The sequence below is a fragment of the Bufo gargarizans genome, chromosome 9 (assembly GCF_014858855.1).
Source record: "Bufo gargarizans isolate SCDJY-AF-19 chromosome 9, ASM1485885v1, whole genome shotgun sequence".
NCBI classification, from domain to species: Eukaryota; Metazoa; Chordata; class Amphibia; order Anura; family Bufonidae; genus Bufo; species Bufo gargarizans.
In genome coordinates, this window is record NC_058088.1 from 176,129,943 (window position 1) to 176,145,304 (window position 15,362).

The 15,362-nt window shown below is 43.6% G+C and overlaps 1 protein-coding gene across 1 annotated transcript in view; it reads left to right on the plus strand.

Moving 5' to 3' along the window:
* The window catches only part of LOC122919638 (ficolin-2-like), a 33,954-nt gene extending 21,749 nt beyond the window's left edge, over window positions 1–12,205 (plus strand). Inside the window, exons 4-11 of the mRNA XM_044268776.1 lie at window positions 3,128–3,252; window positions 5,068–5,181; window positions 5,494–5,547; window positions 6,478–6,516; window positions 7,195–7,322; window positions 8,225–8,354; window positions 10,605–10,739; window positions 11,448–12,205. Coding sequence (XP_044124711.1) covers window positions 3,128–3,252; window positions 5,068–5,181; window positions 5,494–5,547; window positions 6,478–6,516; window positions 7,195–7,322; window positions 8,225–8,354; window positions 10,605–10,739; window positions 11,448–11,695 — 973 coding nt within the window. The 3' untranslated portion in view covers window positions 11,696–12,205. The remainder of the gene's footprint in view (window positions 1–3,127; window positions 3,253–5,067; window positions 5,182–5,493; window positions 5,548–6,477; window positions 6,517–7,194; window positions 7,323–8,224; window positions 8,355–10,604; window positions 10,740–11,447) is intronic.
* The last annotated feature ends 3,157 nt before the right edge of the window (window positions 12,206–15,362 follow it).

Genomic DNA, 15,362 nt, shown 5'->3' on the forward strand with positions numbered 1-15,362 from the left:
CTTGTGGCAGTCATACATTGTTTTTTTCTGGCTCTTTGTGTCTGTCAAGTTGGCCACCCCTGATCTACGGTAAAAGTGTCCATCCTAGGTCTTTGTTTGGCTGAACTTCTAAGGGTACGACCACACGGCACGGTTGTGAGCCGGTCGGGTTGTGGCTGTGATGTGGTCAAGAACCATGAGGCCAATTATCCCACAGCTGCCTCAGATTTAACTAATGAAGACGGCACTGTTTAGTTGGTCTTCATTGTTAATGGCCACTGGGTTGATATATTTCGACTATACAGTGTGGTCTTCATTAGTTAAATGAAAGCCGCAGCACGTCCACAACCCGACCAGATCACGACCGTGCCGTGTGGTCATACCCTAACTGTGAGAGATTTCAGCTGTAGTACATCATCGACATCCTCCTGGTATTCAACTAGTGCATTTTGTATGGTGCAGTCAGGTTAGATGAGCTAAGGAAGCTCTTGTTTTCAATGCTCTGGAACTAGTTCCTTTTGATTATTTAGATGATTGGGCTGATTTTTTGCTGTGTTGCGACTGATTTATTTTATAGTTATCACCATAATTAGATGAGCTTGATAGGAAACTGCTGCGTGAGGAACTGGGGCTCTGCCTCGGCGCCATTTTTTTCTTTTCTCGCCGTCATGAAGAAGTCTGCAAGATGCTTTGGTGGCTCCCTCTTTTTCCTTCCTTTCATGATGGCTTGCTTCCTGAGATGTTCCACAGTCAGTTGGGTGGACTGTGGGGCAGGTAAGTGTCTGAAATAGCTTTGTAAGTCGCTTTTGTCAGAAACTAGGTGAGGAACTCTGATAAGCTGCCGCCATCTTGGACGTAGCTCAGACACGCCCTCCAAATTCTTATATTTTCATTGACTGCCCTCAACCTCGCTAAACAGACCTACTTCACCACTCTAATCTCCTCACTGTCCAACAACCCAAAAAAACTCTTTGACACTTTCCAATCCCTCCACAGTCCTAAAGTTCAGGCACTCATCACAGACCTCTCTGCTGAAGACTTAGCCGCCTACTTCACAGAGAAAATAGAACATATCCGTCATGAAATCAGCTCCCAGCCACAAAGTGCTATTCACCCCCCTCCCCCCGCATCTCCTCTGGCTGTCACCACTCACCTAACAAAAATTTTCAACCTCTCCCTCTCTTCTGGTATCTTCCCCTCCTCTTTCAAACACTCTATCATTACTCCATTAATAAAAAAAAATCTCTCGACCCATCCTGCACAACTAACTACAGACCAGTCTCCAATCTTCCCTTCATCTCTAAACTCCTGGAGCGTCTGGTCTACTTTCGCCTTACCTGCTATCTCTCTGATCACTCTCTCCTCGATCCGCCCCCTGCATTTGACAAAGTGACAAATGACCTCCTGACAGCAAAATGCAACGGTAACTACTCTCTGCTCATTCACCTTGATCTCTCTGCAGCTTTTGACACTGTAGACCACCATCTCCTACTCGCCATAGTCCAATCAATTGGCCTAAAGGATACCGCCATCTCCTGGTGTTCTTTCTATCTCTCTGGTCGCTCTTTCAGTGTATCATTCGCTGGCTCCACTTCCTTACCTCTCCCCCTCGCTGTTGGAGTTCCTCAGGGTTCAGTCCTAGGCCCCCTCCTCTTCTCCCTGTACACAGCACCAATTGGACAGACCATCATCAGATTTGGTTTCCAGTACCATCTCTATGCTGATGACACAAAACTATACACTTCATCCCCTGACATCACACCTGCTGTATTACAGAACACCAGCGATTGTCTCTCTGCCGTCTCTAACATTATGTCCTCTCTCTATCTGAAACTAAATCTTTCAAAAACGGAACTTCTTGTGTTCTCTCCATCTACTAACCTACCTAAACCTGATGTCTGCCTCTCGGTGTGCAACACCGTCATGACTCCTAGGCAGCACGCCCGCTGTCTCGGGGCAACTTTTCACACTGATCTTTCTTTCACCCATTATATTCAATCTCTCTCCCGCTCATGTTGCCTGCACCTCAAAAACATCTCTAGTATCCTCCCCTTTCTTACTATGGAAACAACAAAAACTCTCATTGTTGCCCTGATCCACTCCCGCCTTGATTACTGCAACACACTATTAATTGGCCTCCCCCTCACCAGACTCTCCCCTCTCCAATCTATTCTTAATGCAGCAGCCAGGGTCACCTATCTGTCCAACCGCTACTCTGATGCCTCCGCCCTTTGTCAGTCATTGCACTGGCTACCCATACACTATGGAATCCAATTCAAACTTCTCGTCCTCACCCACAATGCCCTCTACAGTGCTGCACTACCCTACATCTCTTCCCTCATCTCTGTCTACCACCCTACCCGTGCTCTCCGTTCAGCTAATGACTTACGACCGACTTCCACAAAAATCCAAACCTCTCTCTCCCGGCTCCAAGCTTTCTCCCAAGCTGCACCGGTTCTCTGAAATGCCCTACCCCAAGAAATCAGCCTTAATCACAACATGCACAGTTTTAAGCGTTCGCTAAAAACACATCTTTTCAGGGTGGCCTATCACCTCCCTTGATCTAACCTCCCATAGCCCATTTATCATTCCCTGAAGCTGAGCCTCCACTGCACTCAGAAGCACTTCGTATATTTGCTGCTGACCGGCTCATGTGGCTTTATATTTGCTCCCCTGTTCTCCCAAGATGGCTGGACTATCGTACATAACAAGCACCTCTACCTTTTGTGTCACCCCCTATAGATTGTAAGCTCTTGCGAGCAGGGCCCTCATTCCTCTTGTTGTAATAATCGACTTGTCTGTTGCTATGTTATTTATGACTGTTTGTACATGAACCCCTGAATTGTAAGACGCTGCGGAATATGTTGGTGCTATATAAATAAAGATTATTATTATATTATTATTATTGACTGCTTTAGGCTTGTTTCACATCTGCATGAAGCAGATCCAGCAGGCTGTTCCCAGCCGAAACAGCCTGCCAGACCTGCTTCACGCAGATCCTCAGGATAAGTCATCAATATTAGGGGCTGGAAAACCCCTTTAAGCCTGTTGGGAAATATTTCATAAGGACATGGTTGGGAAAGTACAGCAGTGGGGTGCAGGGCGGCACATGACATATATAAAAGGGAAGGGTCTTGACAACAAATTTAGTTAAAAAGTCCATGTGGAGTCTTCAAGACCGGTGTAAACTTCTCGAGGACGTCATGTGTGTGCCAGTACTACTACTGCTGGGAATGGTGTCCGGGCTCTGTAGCAGTGATCAGTCATGTCCGGGTGAGTACTTCATGAGCAACTGATCATTAATCTTTAGGCTGTGTTCACAGGTTATGATTGCATTGTGGGTTTTTTCCATGATTTAGTAAAAATGATCACAACAGCAGCACAGATTTATGATACCACAGTCATAAGAAAAGAAAAAGAAAAGCAAAACGATTGCATTGTGTGAACAAAATCACAGAATAAAGTATTCAAAAGGCAAAAGATGCTTAAAACCCCTAATGCTGTAGCGTATTTTTACCACCTGAATGTTACCCATAAATCAAAATTAAAGGCAACCTGTCACCAGTTATATGGTGTCCTAACTAAGGGCAACATAAATAAGTGACTGATTCGCTTAGCAAAATGCTGGGTCACTTTCTTTAATTGACCCAGTTAATCTGCTAACATCTTGTATTGAAAAGCTCCAGCTGATAATGATGAGTCATGAATATTCATGAGCTCCTGACTCTCCCCGCCCACCTTCTGCTGAGTGACAGTTTGTTTCCATAGGAATCAGCAGCAGGTGGGCAGGGGAGTGGCTATAGCACTGAATTAAATATACGCTGGACTCAATGACATCACGCTGGACTCAAATCAGCTCATTAGCATGCGGCATGCGGCATCTTTGTGTGTGTATTATGAGGTAACCATCTGTCACACCAGTAAGTGAATACATCTAAGGTACTTTTTAGTAGTTAATGATTGTATATAATTAGTTAGATTATAATCAAATATCCACATGACAGGTTCCCTTTAAGGCACATTGAAACCTGAGGTTGCCACACCTCCATGCATACATATACAAACAAAGTCACAGAATAGAGTGGTCAAAAAGGCAAAAGATGCTCAAAACCCCTAATGCTGTAGCGCATATTTACCCGGGGGAGCAAATCCTGCCCATGTGGTCTGTTGCTAACAGCAATCCCCAGCAAAAATGCATACAATCACAGAGGATCACATGTGCAGGATTTGCTCCCTCGGTTAGTAATATGGGGTTTTGAGCATTTTCTGCTTTTAAGACCTGTGTAGGATGTTTTTGTGGTACATGTGGTCCGCTACTGGCATCCTCCATTGTATGCATTTTTGCTGGGGATTGCTGTTAGCAAAACACCACATGGGCAGGATTTGCTCCCCCGGGTAAAAATGCGCTAGAGCATTAGGGGTTTTGAGCATCTTTTGCCTTTTGCCCACTCTATTCTGTGACTTTGTTTGTATATGTATTCATGGAGGTGTGGCAACCTCAGGTTTCAATGTGTCTTAATTTAGATTTATGGGTAACATTCAGGTGCACCTGGGCAGCCTGCATCACATGACCTAGTTATAGGTGGGACTCAGAGCCTCCTCCCTTCTCCCATTGTATGTGTGATTTCACGCTGGAGGTAACTGGGAGCTGCTGGCTGTGTGTCGGACTTTATGTACCTATAATAAATTGTCCATATGGCATAGGTAGGTTAGCGTTAGGTCCACATTGCCACATTGAGGGACCTTGACGGGGTGCGCGGGTTCTTGATATAAGAATATAATGGCGAAAGTCTCATTTTAATATCAGTGTGAGGGTTTAACCATATATTGTTGATTGCATCTACCATTGTAGTGCACCATTTTTAGTGATTTTCATTGTGTGAACACAGCCTTAACCACACATGTTATATATTAATATGAAGGAAAGTCAGGAACCAGCACAATATCAGTAAATGAACTCACCATACTGTGTATGAGTGTATCTTGTATTTATTCCTTTGGTCTTCATTTTGTTTCCATTTTCATGTCTATTACATGCTTGTAATATTTTAGTTATCCTTTATATGTGTGTAATTTTTTTATTGACAGAAGTGAAAGTTTTAAGCTTTGGGGACGCTGACAAATTATCGATTCTTCGAGGCTGCCCTGGTCATCCTGGACTTCCGGGTCAAAAAGGAGATGTTGGGGCCCCAGGAGAAAAAGGTTGGTACAATGCAAATAACTATTGATGTTCATGGAACTATAGAATATCGCCATATGTTTCATCTTATAAAGTGTCTCTCTACATTCATAAGTCTATGAATTTAAAGTAAATGGGCACACATACCATAGGGGTAGTCCATGCGGCTGCTATGGGGCTCAAGGTTGATCTTGACCCCATTGTGATGGACGGTGAGATCTTGCAAAGGGATGTGGTGGTGTCAAGTAGAAAGGGGCCTAATGTTTACCTTTGCTATGGGGCCCCCGTTCTCTATGTACGACACTGTATATAAGTCTATTGGTATTTTTTTCCAGGGCAAATGGGATCCATGGGGGGACCAGGAAAGGTTGGACCTCCTGGTAAAAAAGGTTAGTAAATAACTTTAATGTATAATAAAATATAATATAAAAAGAATGCAATAATGTGAAGGCCATCTTTCTGGATCCTTCCACTTTTAAAGGGGTTGTCCAGCTTTTTAATACTGATGACATATCCTCAGGACAGGTCATAGATATCTGATAGGTGGGGGTCTGCCTCCCAGTACCCCCATAATCAGCTGTTTGGAGAGAGTGAGGTGTGTGCTGCAGCCTCTTCCTAGGCCACGTGATGTCACGTTCATTGGTCATATAGCCTAGTCGGAGCTCAGTCCCATTCAAGGTACAAAACCGGGAGAGCAAAAACAATGGCAAATCAGAAACCAAAGGGAGGTACGATTCCAAGCCAGGGTCCAAACACGAGAAGACACGTCAGGGTTCCAAATGTCAGGCAGAAGAAAGTCCAAGTCCAAGCTTTCTGCAGGGCAGCCATTGCACAGTCAGAAATTAATATGTTTTATGGATTTATAACATGTTGTTCACATTGACAAGGTTGAGCTAGCCCCACCAGGGTATCAGAAGATCCCCCGGCGAACCCATTCTCTGATATAGTGAGTGGAGATTCCTTGTGCCTCCGCACAGACTCAGTGCACTTGGCTTTTTTGTGTGCATGAGGTCTGAAGGAAAAGAGGGGAGTAAGATTTCTAAGAAGCCTGGGTGACTGTGTGACACAATTATGACCCCTATAGTTGCTAACATGGCTGCTGCAATTGTAGTTATTTCCTAGACATGGCATCAAGAGGATAAAGTTCTTAAAACATCAGGACGTAAAAATCTTTCCATCGTGTATTTTCAGATCTTTCAAACAACGAGCACATTTTATGCTCTGCCAACTATCTGAGCGCTGTGGGAGGATATGGAAGGACAACTGCTCTTATAACCCTCGCTTCCATTTATATATATACTGTATATTTTTTCTTATAGGAGAGAAAGGCGATAGCGTGTCGACTAAGCCAGTCTATGGTAAGTTATGTGTCTAGACCCCATTACCTGGGATAATGATCGTCCAAGTGATTGTTCCCGACCATGGTCCTGTGTAAGCACGTCCACCAATCATCAACAAACGAGACAACACTTGTTTCTTGTTGATCACATTATCGTTAGTCGGCAGCACATCCCCTCAGTTAAGAAGGAGAAGTGCTGCTGACAGTTATGCAAACTATAGGGGGACGAATCCACGATCATCCTCACATATAAATTATAACTACACCATGTAAATTGAAGAAAATGCGCAGCTTACTACATAGACAATCTACATTTGTTATGGCTGATTATCTGCCCGCGTAAATGGACCCCTACTGAGAGCTGAACTTCTACTCCACCAAGGAACCCCTGACAATAATTTGATGCCAAGGTCTTCTGATGGTCGGACCCAATGTGATCAGTTGTAATCCGTGAGGAAACCTGACAGCAAGTGTTCAGTTCTCCTACAGCACCACCATAGGGGAGATTAAGTATTACACAATTTCCTTTGAAGTTAATGGTATGTCTGTGTGCTCAGACATATAGGGCCCTTTGGAGTGAAAGATGCTCTTTATAGCTGCTTTCTGCTCCTCCTGATAGATGACAATCCTAAATGGAGAACCCTATCCTTCTATTAACTCAAAGTTCACTAAAATAATTTTTCTATATGTCTCCTAGCTGCCAGGAACTGCAAAGAAATACAACATCAGGGGGCAGTACTCAGCGACTGGTACACCATATACCCAGATGGCAGCCGGCCCCTGAAAGTTCTGTGTGATATGGACACAGATAATGGAGGATGGATTGTAAGTATATACAACACGTGAACGGGACGTCAGAAGGAGATAATTTATTGGGAAAATGTGGATCCATCACAACCATATCCTCTCCTATGAAATGTAATCATAGCTTAGAGCGGCTGCATCTCCATATTTTCCTTTGAGCAGAGAAAATGTTTTTGCTATATGATTCATGTAGTTTCTAGGATAGTGGTAGTGTCACGGTCCCTCAGGTGACTGATGTCAGGAGATCAGGGAGACTGGTTGAGCGTGGAGGAATTTTAACAGCCTCCTTGATTTCTTTTGATTCAGTGTTTATAGAGTTAATGACTACTTTCCTTGTCTCAGCTGTTGCTCAGTGGTCATCACTTCTACCCTTTATAGTCTGACCCCACCCTTCTGACTATACGGTAGATTGCTTCATTTGATTTTGGAAAAAGCTGGAGTGTGGTTCTCCCTGTGTTCCTGTTCATTTTTTTTTTTTACAACAGAAGCTAAGTGTCTCGCTTGTTTGTATTTTGTCTTTTCCCCTTGGTTGTTGTTGCTAGGCCTCAGGGAGACGCTTGTTCCTTCATCTGGGAAGGAACAGGTTGTCTCAGCCCTGCCAATATCTTTAGGGATCCTCAGGGTCTCCAGGGCTTCCAGGTTCCTGTGTATGTGCATCTCTACCTTCACGGGGTGGCCATACAGTTAGGAGTCAGGGACAGGAGTAAGGTTCTTTAGGTGGTGACCCTTTCCCTTCCCTAGTTTTGAGGCCTAGTGGCTTTTTCCTTCCCCCCTCGTTGTCGGTGTGGTGTTTACTCCTTTTCCTCATCCAGGACGGGTAGCCTTCTTGTAGACTATATTGTTGAAACCAGGACTATTCATTTCTTTAGTTTAGATACAACGAGTAGGTATGTCTCGATAATCTGGTCTTCTCTTCCCTTTAGGTAATACAGAGACGTTGGGATGGGTCAGTAGACTTCTTCCGCACTTGGAATGCTTATAAGAAAGGCTTTGGAAGTCGGCTAAGTGAATTTTGGCTGGGGAATGACAATATTCATCAAATAACTTCAACAAGTAATGAGAAACCTGTAGATCATCTCATTGATTTTTTTCTCCTCGTTACTCGACCCATTACTTTGTATCCAAGGCTGAAGGGTATATAACGAGCTGATGCTAGCCTGTTATGGACTAACTGACCTAGAGCTCCATTATTTGAGGGCACTGCTCATCATATTCCCTGATTTATGAAACTATGGGAACTAGATTAGGTTACAGTTTTGGTTTCTTCATCTACCCAAAGTTCTTGAAATCCCCCCACCATCTCTTCTAGGCCACACATAATGACTATGTAGGACTAAAATGGGCTATACACATAAGATAGCTGTTGGCCTAATGCTTGTTAGATCAACAGTTTTCTCCATCTCCACCTTGCCACTCCCAGACATGATATTTACTTGTCAGGTCAGTTCCAGTCAACAGGCACTGGCTTGATTGTACGGATCTCTTTCCCTGAAGATGCTAGATCTTTGCTGCAGTTAGGTTTGCATAGAAATATTTACACTGAGACTGAAGTGTTATATCGTCCCCTTTTTGTTGATGGACTGAGTTGAGTTTTGGAAAGGCTCTTCAAGCCCATTGCCCTGTTGTTGTAGCTACAGTCATGTGAAAAAATTAGGACACCCTTTGAAAGCATGTGTTTTTTTGTAACATTTTTAATAAAAGGTTATTTCATCTCCGTTTCAACAATACAGAGAGATTAAAGTAATCCAACTAAACAAAGAAAACTGAAGAAAAGTCTTTTCAAGATCTTCTGTAAATGTCATTCTACAAAAATGCCTATTCTAACTGAGGAAAAAGATAGGACACCCTTGCCCCTAATAGCGAGTGTTACCTCCTTTGGCTGAAATAACTGCAGTGAGACGGTTCTTGTAGCCATCTACCAGTCTTCGACATCGGTCTGAGGAAATTTTACCCCACTCCTCAATGCAGAACTTTTTCAGCTGTGAGATGTTTGAGGGGTTTCTTGCACGTACAGCCCTTTTCAAGTCACCCCACAGCATCTCAATGGGATTCAAATCTGGACTTTGACTTGCCAATTCCAGGACTCTCCATTTCTTCTTTTTCAGCCAATCTTTGGTTGATTTACTAGTATGTTTTGGGTCATTGTCATGTTGCATGGTCCAGTTCCGCTTCAGCTTTAATTTTCTAACTGATGGTCTCACATGTTCTTCAAGCACCTTCTGATACACAGTAGAATTCATCGTGGATTCTATGATGGTGAGCTGACCAGGTCCTGCTGCAGCAAAGCAGCCCCAAACCATGACACTTCCACCTCCATGCTTCACAGTTGGTATGAGGTTCTTTTCTTGGAATGCTGTGTTTGGTTTACGCCAAACATGTCCTCTGCTGTTGTGTCCAAATAATTCAATTTTGGACTCATCTGTCCAAAGAACATTATTCCAGAAGTCCTGGTCTTTGTCAACTTTATCTCTGGCAAATGTCAGTCTGGCCTCGATGTTTCTCTTGGAAAGCAAAGGTTTCCTCCTTGCACACCTCCCATGCAAGTTAAACTTGTACAGTCTCTTTCTGATTGTAGAGGCATGTACTTCTACATCAACAGTAGCCAGAGCCTGCTGTAGTTCTCGAGATGACACTTTAGGGTTTTTGGAGACCTCTTTTAGCATCTTGCGGTCTGCTCTTGGGGTGAACTTGCTGGGGCGACCAGTCCTGGGCATGTTGGCAGTTGTTTTGAAAGCCCTCCACTTGTAGACTATCTTCCGGACAGTGGAATGACTGATTTCAAAATCTTTTGAGATCTTTTTAAATCCCTTCCCAGACTCATAGGCTGCTACAATCTTTTTTCTGAAGTCCTCTGACAGCTCTTTTGCTCTCACCATGGTGCTCACTCTCACTTCAACAGTCAGGAGCACACCAAACTAAATGTCTGAGGTTTAAATAGGGCAAGCCTCATTCAACATGCAGAGTAACGATCTACTAATTATGTGCACCTGGTGTGATATACCTGTGTGAGATCTGAGCCAATTTAAGAGGGAATACATGTGAGGGTGTCCTATCTTTTTCCTCAGTTAGAATAGGCATTTTTGTAGAATGACATTTACAGAAGATCTTGAAAAGACTTTTCTTCAGTTTTCTTTGTTTAGTTGGATTACTTTAATCTCTCTGTATTGTTGAAACGGAGATGAAATAACCTTTTATTAAAAATGTTACAAAAAACCACATGCTTTCAAAGGGTGTCCTAATTTTTTCACATGACTGTATGTTCGTTTCCAGCTTCTAAAAGATTCTGTTTTTATCTATCCCCAGGAACATGGGAATTACGTGTTGATCTACAAGATTTTGAAGGCAAAATAGTATTCGCCAAGTATTCAAGCTTCAAAGTATTGAATGAATCTGAGAAATATAAATTATTACTTGGAGCCTATCAGAAAGGAACTGCAGGTGAGATGCAATTTGGTCAAGTTGTCTGCTATGTGATTTGTTTACTGTCAAAGGAACTTTCTAACAAGCTAGAATTATCCAAAGTAGAGAAACCCTTTAAGTGAATTAAACGTTAATTGTGGCTGCTATAGGGAAAGGAGGAGGTCCAGCCCTGGTTCTACCCATTTCCTTTGTTACTGCTTGACTGAACAAATAAGGGGGTGAGGAAATGGCTTAGGGTCATAAAAAGGGAGTGGTGTGGTGAGTAAAGGAAAAGCCGTTGGGTATGAGCATGGCCAGGTATCAATTGGCCATTTAAGCTGCAGCTGTTTTCCCATTAATTAATTACCATACATCTGCATTGTTTCCTCGGTCCTCATTGGTAATGGCCATACAATTTGGATTACTGCACGGACATTACTAATGAAGACAGAAGAAACAATGCAAATGTAATTACTTAATAGGATGCAGCTGCCACTCGTATGAATGCAAAGTCACATCCCAAGTACAGCAAGGTCAACCTCGTATGGTAGTAACGGTTCAGTCCTTGTTGGCAAAATGATAATTAGGCTTGCCTTTTGAGCTTTGCTACCGGGTCCGCATTCTACTACGTATGTATCTAATTGTATATAGTGAAGTTTTCCATAGAATAAAGTCAATAGATGTCCGGATGAAGGCCGGTAAATCTTAAAATGTTCTGATATTTGATATGTCTCTGTAATTTTTTAGGTGATTCTATGGGAGAACTAAACAACATGAAGTTTAGCACTAAAGATGAAGACAACGACACTAATGAGGGCAGTTGTTCCTTAATCTTTAAAGGTGGCTGGTGGTATGGCAATTGTCACAAGGCAAATCTTAATGGACTCTACCACCTAGGAGAGCACACATCCTATGCAGATGGCATCAACTGGTATTTTGCAAGAGGGCATAAATACTCGTACAAGCATGTGGAAATGAAGATTAGACCTGTTTAGACGGAGGAACAGTCCCAGCAATTTGTGGATTTTCAAACATTTGTTAAAAATTTCTTGTATTGATTTTATAAAAGTCTTGATGGATGGCAGAGCACTATGTATGGATGCCTCTGACTGCATGGGTCTGGTGGGTGAAGGGTTCAGTTTGGCTGTAGTAGGCTGAGTATACTGGCTGCCTGGTCATAGTCATAGCTAGGCTTTCCTTCACCTGGGGAAACCATAAAGTTCTCTGCTCTAGGCCTGTATCTAAATACCCTGACCAATGTGTGGTGGCCCAGCACCCAGTGCAAATGTCTCACCAGCTTCTCTTCCCCATAGATAGTCCTTGTAAATAGCTCATTATAGGTTTGGTTCTAGGTAGGACTGGGAAAATTTAGGCATCCTAGACCTAAGTGCAAAAGCAATGCCTGGACCTCCAATTAACCACCGATGACTCCACATGCCACCATTTCTAATGTTGATATCCTGCATAAAATGTATGTAAATCAATAAATCTATGATATTCCTATATTTTCATTGACTGCTTTATTGATGTGAGTCAGGAATTTCCTCTGATTAAAACAGGATTATGGACCCCATATATTATAACTGTCTACAGAAAAACCTCCCCCACCTACAATTATGATACAATTTATAATAATAGTCATTTTTTATGTGACAGTGCTGCCCATAAGGAAAGTGTCATGTCCCCAAACACTGAGTGTTACGTATTATTAGGCCGGGATATATGTCAGTTAATTTGATTCGGATTTAGACACAGAATCTGCACCTAAATCCTAAATGTGTGCTTGTATCTTGTAAGTTATGCCCAGTTCATTGTCTGAGAGGACGGAGTGCAACACACACCAAAGGGAGCATCTCAAGACACTAGATGTGGCATTGAAGCCCAAGCTGACAGACAGGCCCACCACAGGAATGATGGCATGTAGTCCCTGAAGAAGAACATGCAAATGAACAAGGATAAGGGTCATACAGCTCACCACTAAACTACTTATCAAGGTCCAAATCCGTGAAAATGTGACGATGCACGGAAAAGCAGCTCCGAAGACAGATACGAGAAATCTAGCAACAATTCTTTATTGGTCACTTCTTAAAAAGATCTATAAAGTGCAAATTCACATGCTACGCGTTTCAGATGCATGTCGTCCTTCCTCATGGCATCAACTTACAATGTGCAAACAGACATTTACAAGACAGAACCTGGATCCAAATACACACCTCCAGGATCTAATTGTACTGAACACCAGTGTTAACCCTTTGAAAGCCTGAAGGGCAAAAGCCACTAATAAATTACACCTGTTCCACCTAGCAGTGGAAGGAACGGTATTGTTATAAACCATAATTATCACAAAAATTTAATAAACATACAGTCAGGTCCATAAATATTGGGACATCAACACAATTCTAACATTTTTGGCTCTATACACAACCACAATGGATTTGAAATAAAATGAACAAGATGTGCTTTACCTGCAGACTGTCAGCTTTAGGCTACTTTCACACTAGCGCTTGATCGGATCTGTTCTGAACGGATCCGATCATATTAATGCAGACGGAGGCGCCGTTCAGTACGGATCAGTCTGCATTAATAACTTAGAAAAAATTCTAAGTGCGCAAGTAGCCTGAGCGGATCCGTTCAGACTTTCAATGTAAAGTCAATGGGGGACGGATCCGTTTGAAGATTGAGCCATATGGTGACATCTTCAAGCGGATCCGTTCCCATTGACTTACATTGTAAGTCTGAACGGATCCGCTCGCCTCCGCACGGCCAGGCGGACAGCTGAACGCTGCAAGCAGCGTTCAGCTGTCCGCCTGTCCGTGCGGAGGCGAGCGGAGCGGAGGCTGAACGCCGCCAGACTGATGCAGTCTGAGCGGATCCGCTCCATTCAGACTGCATCAGGGCTGGACGGAGGCGTTTGGGTCCGCTCGTGAGCTCCTTCAAACGGAGCTCATGAGCGGACCGATGAACGCTAGTGTGAAAGTAGCCTTAATTTGAGGGTATTTACATCCAAATCAGGTGAGTGGTGTAGGAATTACAGCAGTGTGCCTCCCACTTGTTAAGGGACCAAAAGTAATGGGACAATTGGCTTCTCAGTAGAGGTGAGCGAACACCTGGATGTTCGGGTTCGAGAAGTTCGGCCGAACTTCACAGAAATGTTCGGGTTCAGGATCCGAACCCGACCCAAACTTCGTCCCGAGCCCGAACCCCGTTGAAGTCAATGGGGACCCGAACTTTTCGGCACTAAAAAGGTTGTAAAACAGCCCAGGAAAGGGCTAGAGGGCTGCAAAAGGCAGCAACATGTAGGAAAATCCCCTGCAAACAAATGTGGATAGGGAAATGAATAAAAATAAAATAAATTAAAATTAACCAATATCAATTGGAGAGAGGTCCCATAGCAGAGAATCTGGCTTCACGTCAGCCACCACTGCAACAGTCCATTGGCATATATTTAGGCCCAGCACCCAGGCAGAGGAGAGAGGTCCCGTAACAGAGAATCTGGCTTCATGTCAGCAGAGAATCAGTCTTCATGTCATAGCAGAGAATCAGGCTTCACGTCACCCACCACTGGAACAGTCCATTGTCATATATTTAGGCCCAGGCACCCAGGCAGAGGAGAGAGGTCCCATAGCAGAGAATCAGTCTTCATGTCAGCAGAGAATCATAATGTAAGAGAGAAATGTAACAAAGTTGCGGCACTCACCGAAGTGTAAATGTCTTCTTTATTGAAACTTCCTTGGAAGATAGCTGAAGGATCCAGGGGCGGACACAATGTTGCAAGCGGCGAGGGCCGTTTTGCGCGTGGGATCGCGCTTCCTCAGGCCACTGAACACGTCATCGCGCATACGTGCGCTTTATACAGGTGGATAGGAGGACGGCCGACACCGTCAGCAACTATCTCGCTCCCACGGATTAATGACAAGGTTAAAATGCATGCAAACAACAGGTACAATTATTTATAATAAAAACACATTCAATGAATCAGCACCAAAATAGAAATAATTCAGGGCAAGGGGAATATCGGGCAGCACAATACAAGAGTACAGCATATGTGTTGAATTTCAAATGGCAATATCTTGGCTATCAAAGCCGAATGATGGCAGTATAAGGGGTCGCGGGTGCAAAACACCACCGCTACATGTCACGCTTATGAAAAAAATCGCCGATGCGAAAAAGGGAAAAATATAATCGCAGCATGCGAACAAAAAAGCGCCTCTATATCGAGCGCATGCGACTCATAGGAACACTGACCTATCATTCCTATCGTTCATTCCCACCGCATTCATTGCTTCCGTCTGCATAATCCACCTTGCCTCTCTCTGCAGGAGCAGGCGATGCCGGTCACCACCCCGAGGGATGGGACGGACATGCTCCACCCCCGCAAAGGAGAGGCACCGTGGATGAGCATCATGGGCTGTGCGGATGTGTTCAATGAGGCGTGGACTACCTCTACCCGATCGAATGGAACCAACATGTTCGCGAATGCGCTCAAATAGAGGGCGAATTGTTTTGCCTATATAGAAACTCTTGCAGGGACAAAAAACTATGTATACCACGTAGGACGTGCGGCAGTTTATAAAATCCCGTACTGTATGTTGCATTTAATGCACAAAATGAACAGTGGCCACATTTAAAATTGCCTACAGGTTTCTTAAGCCAACTTTCATC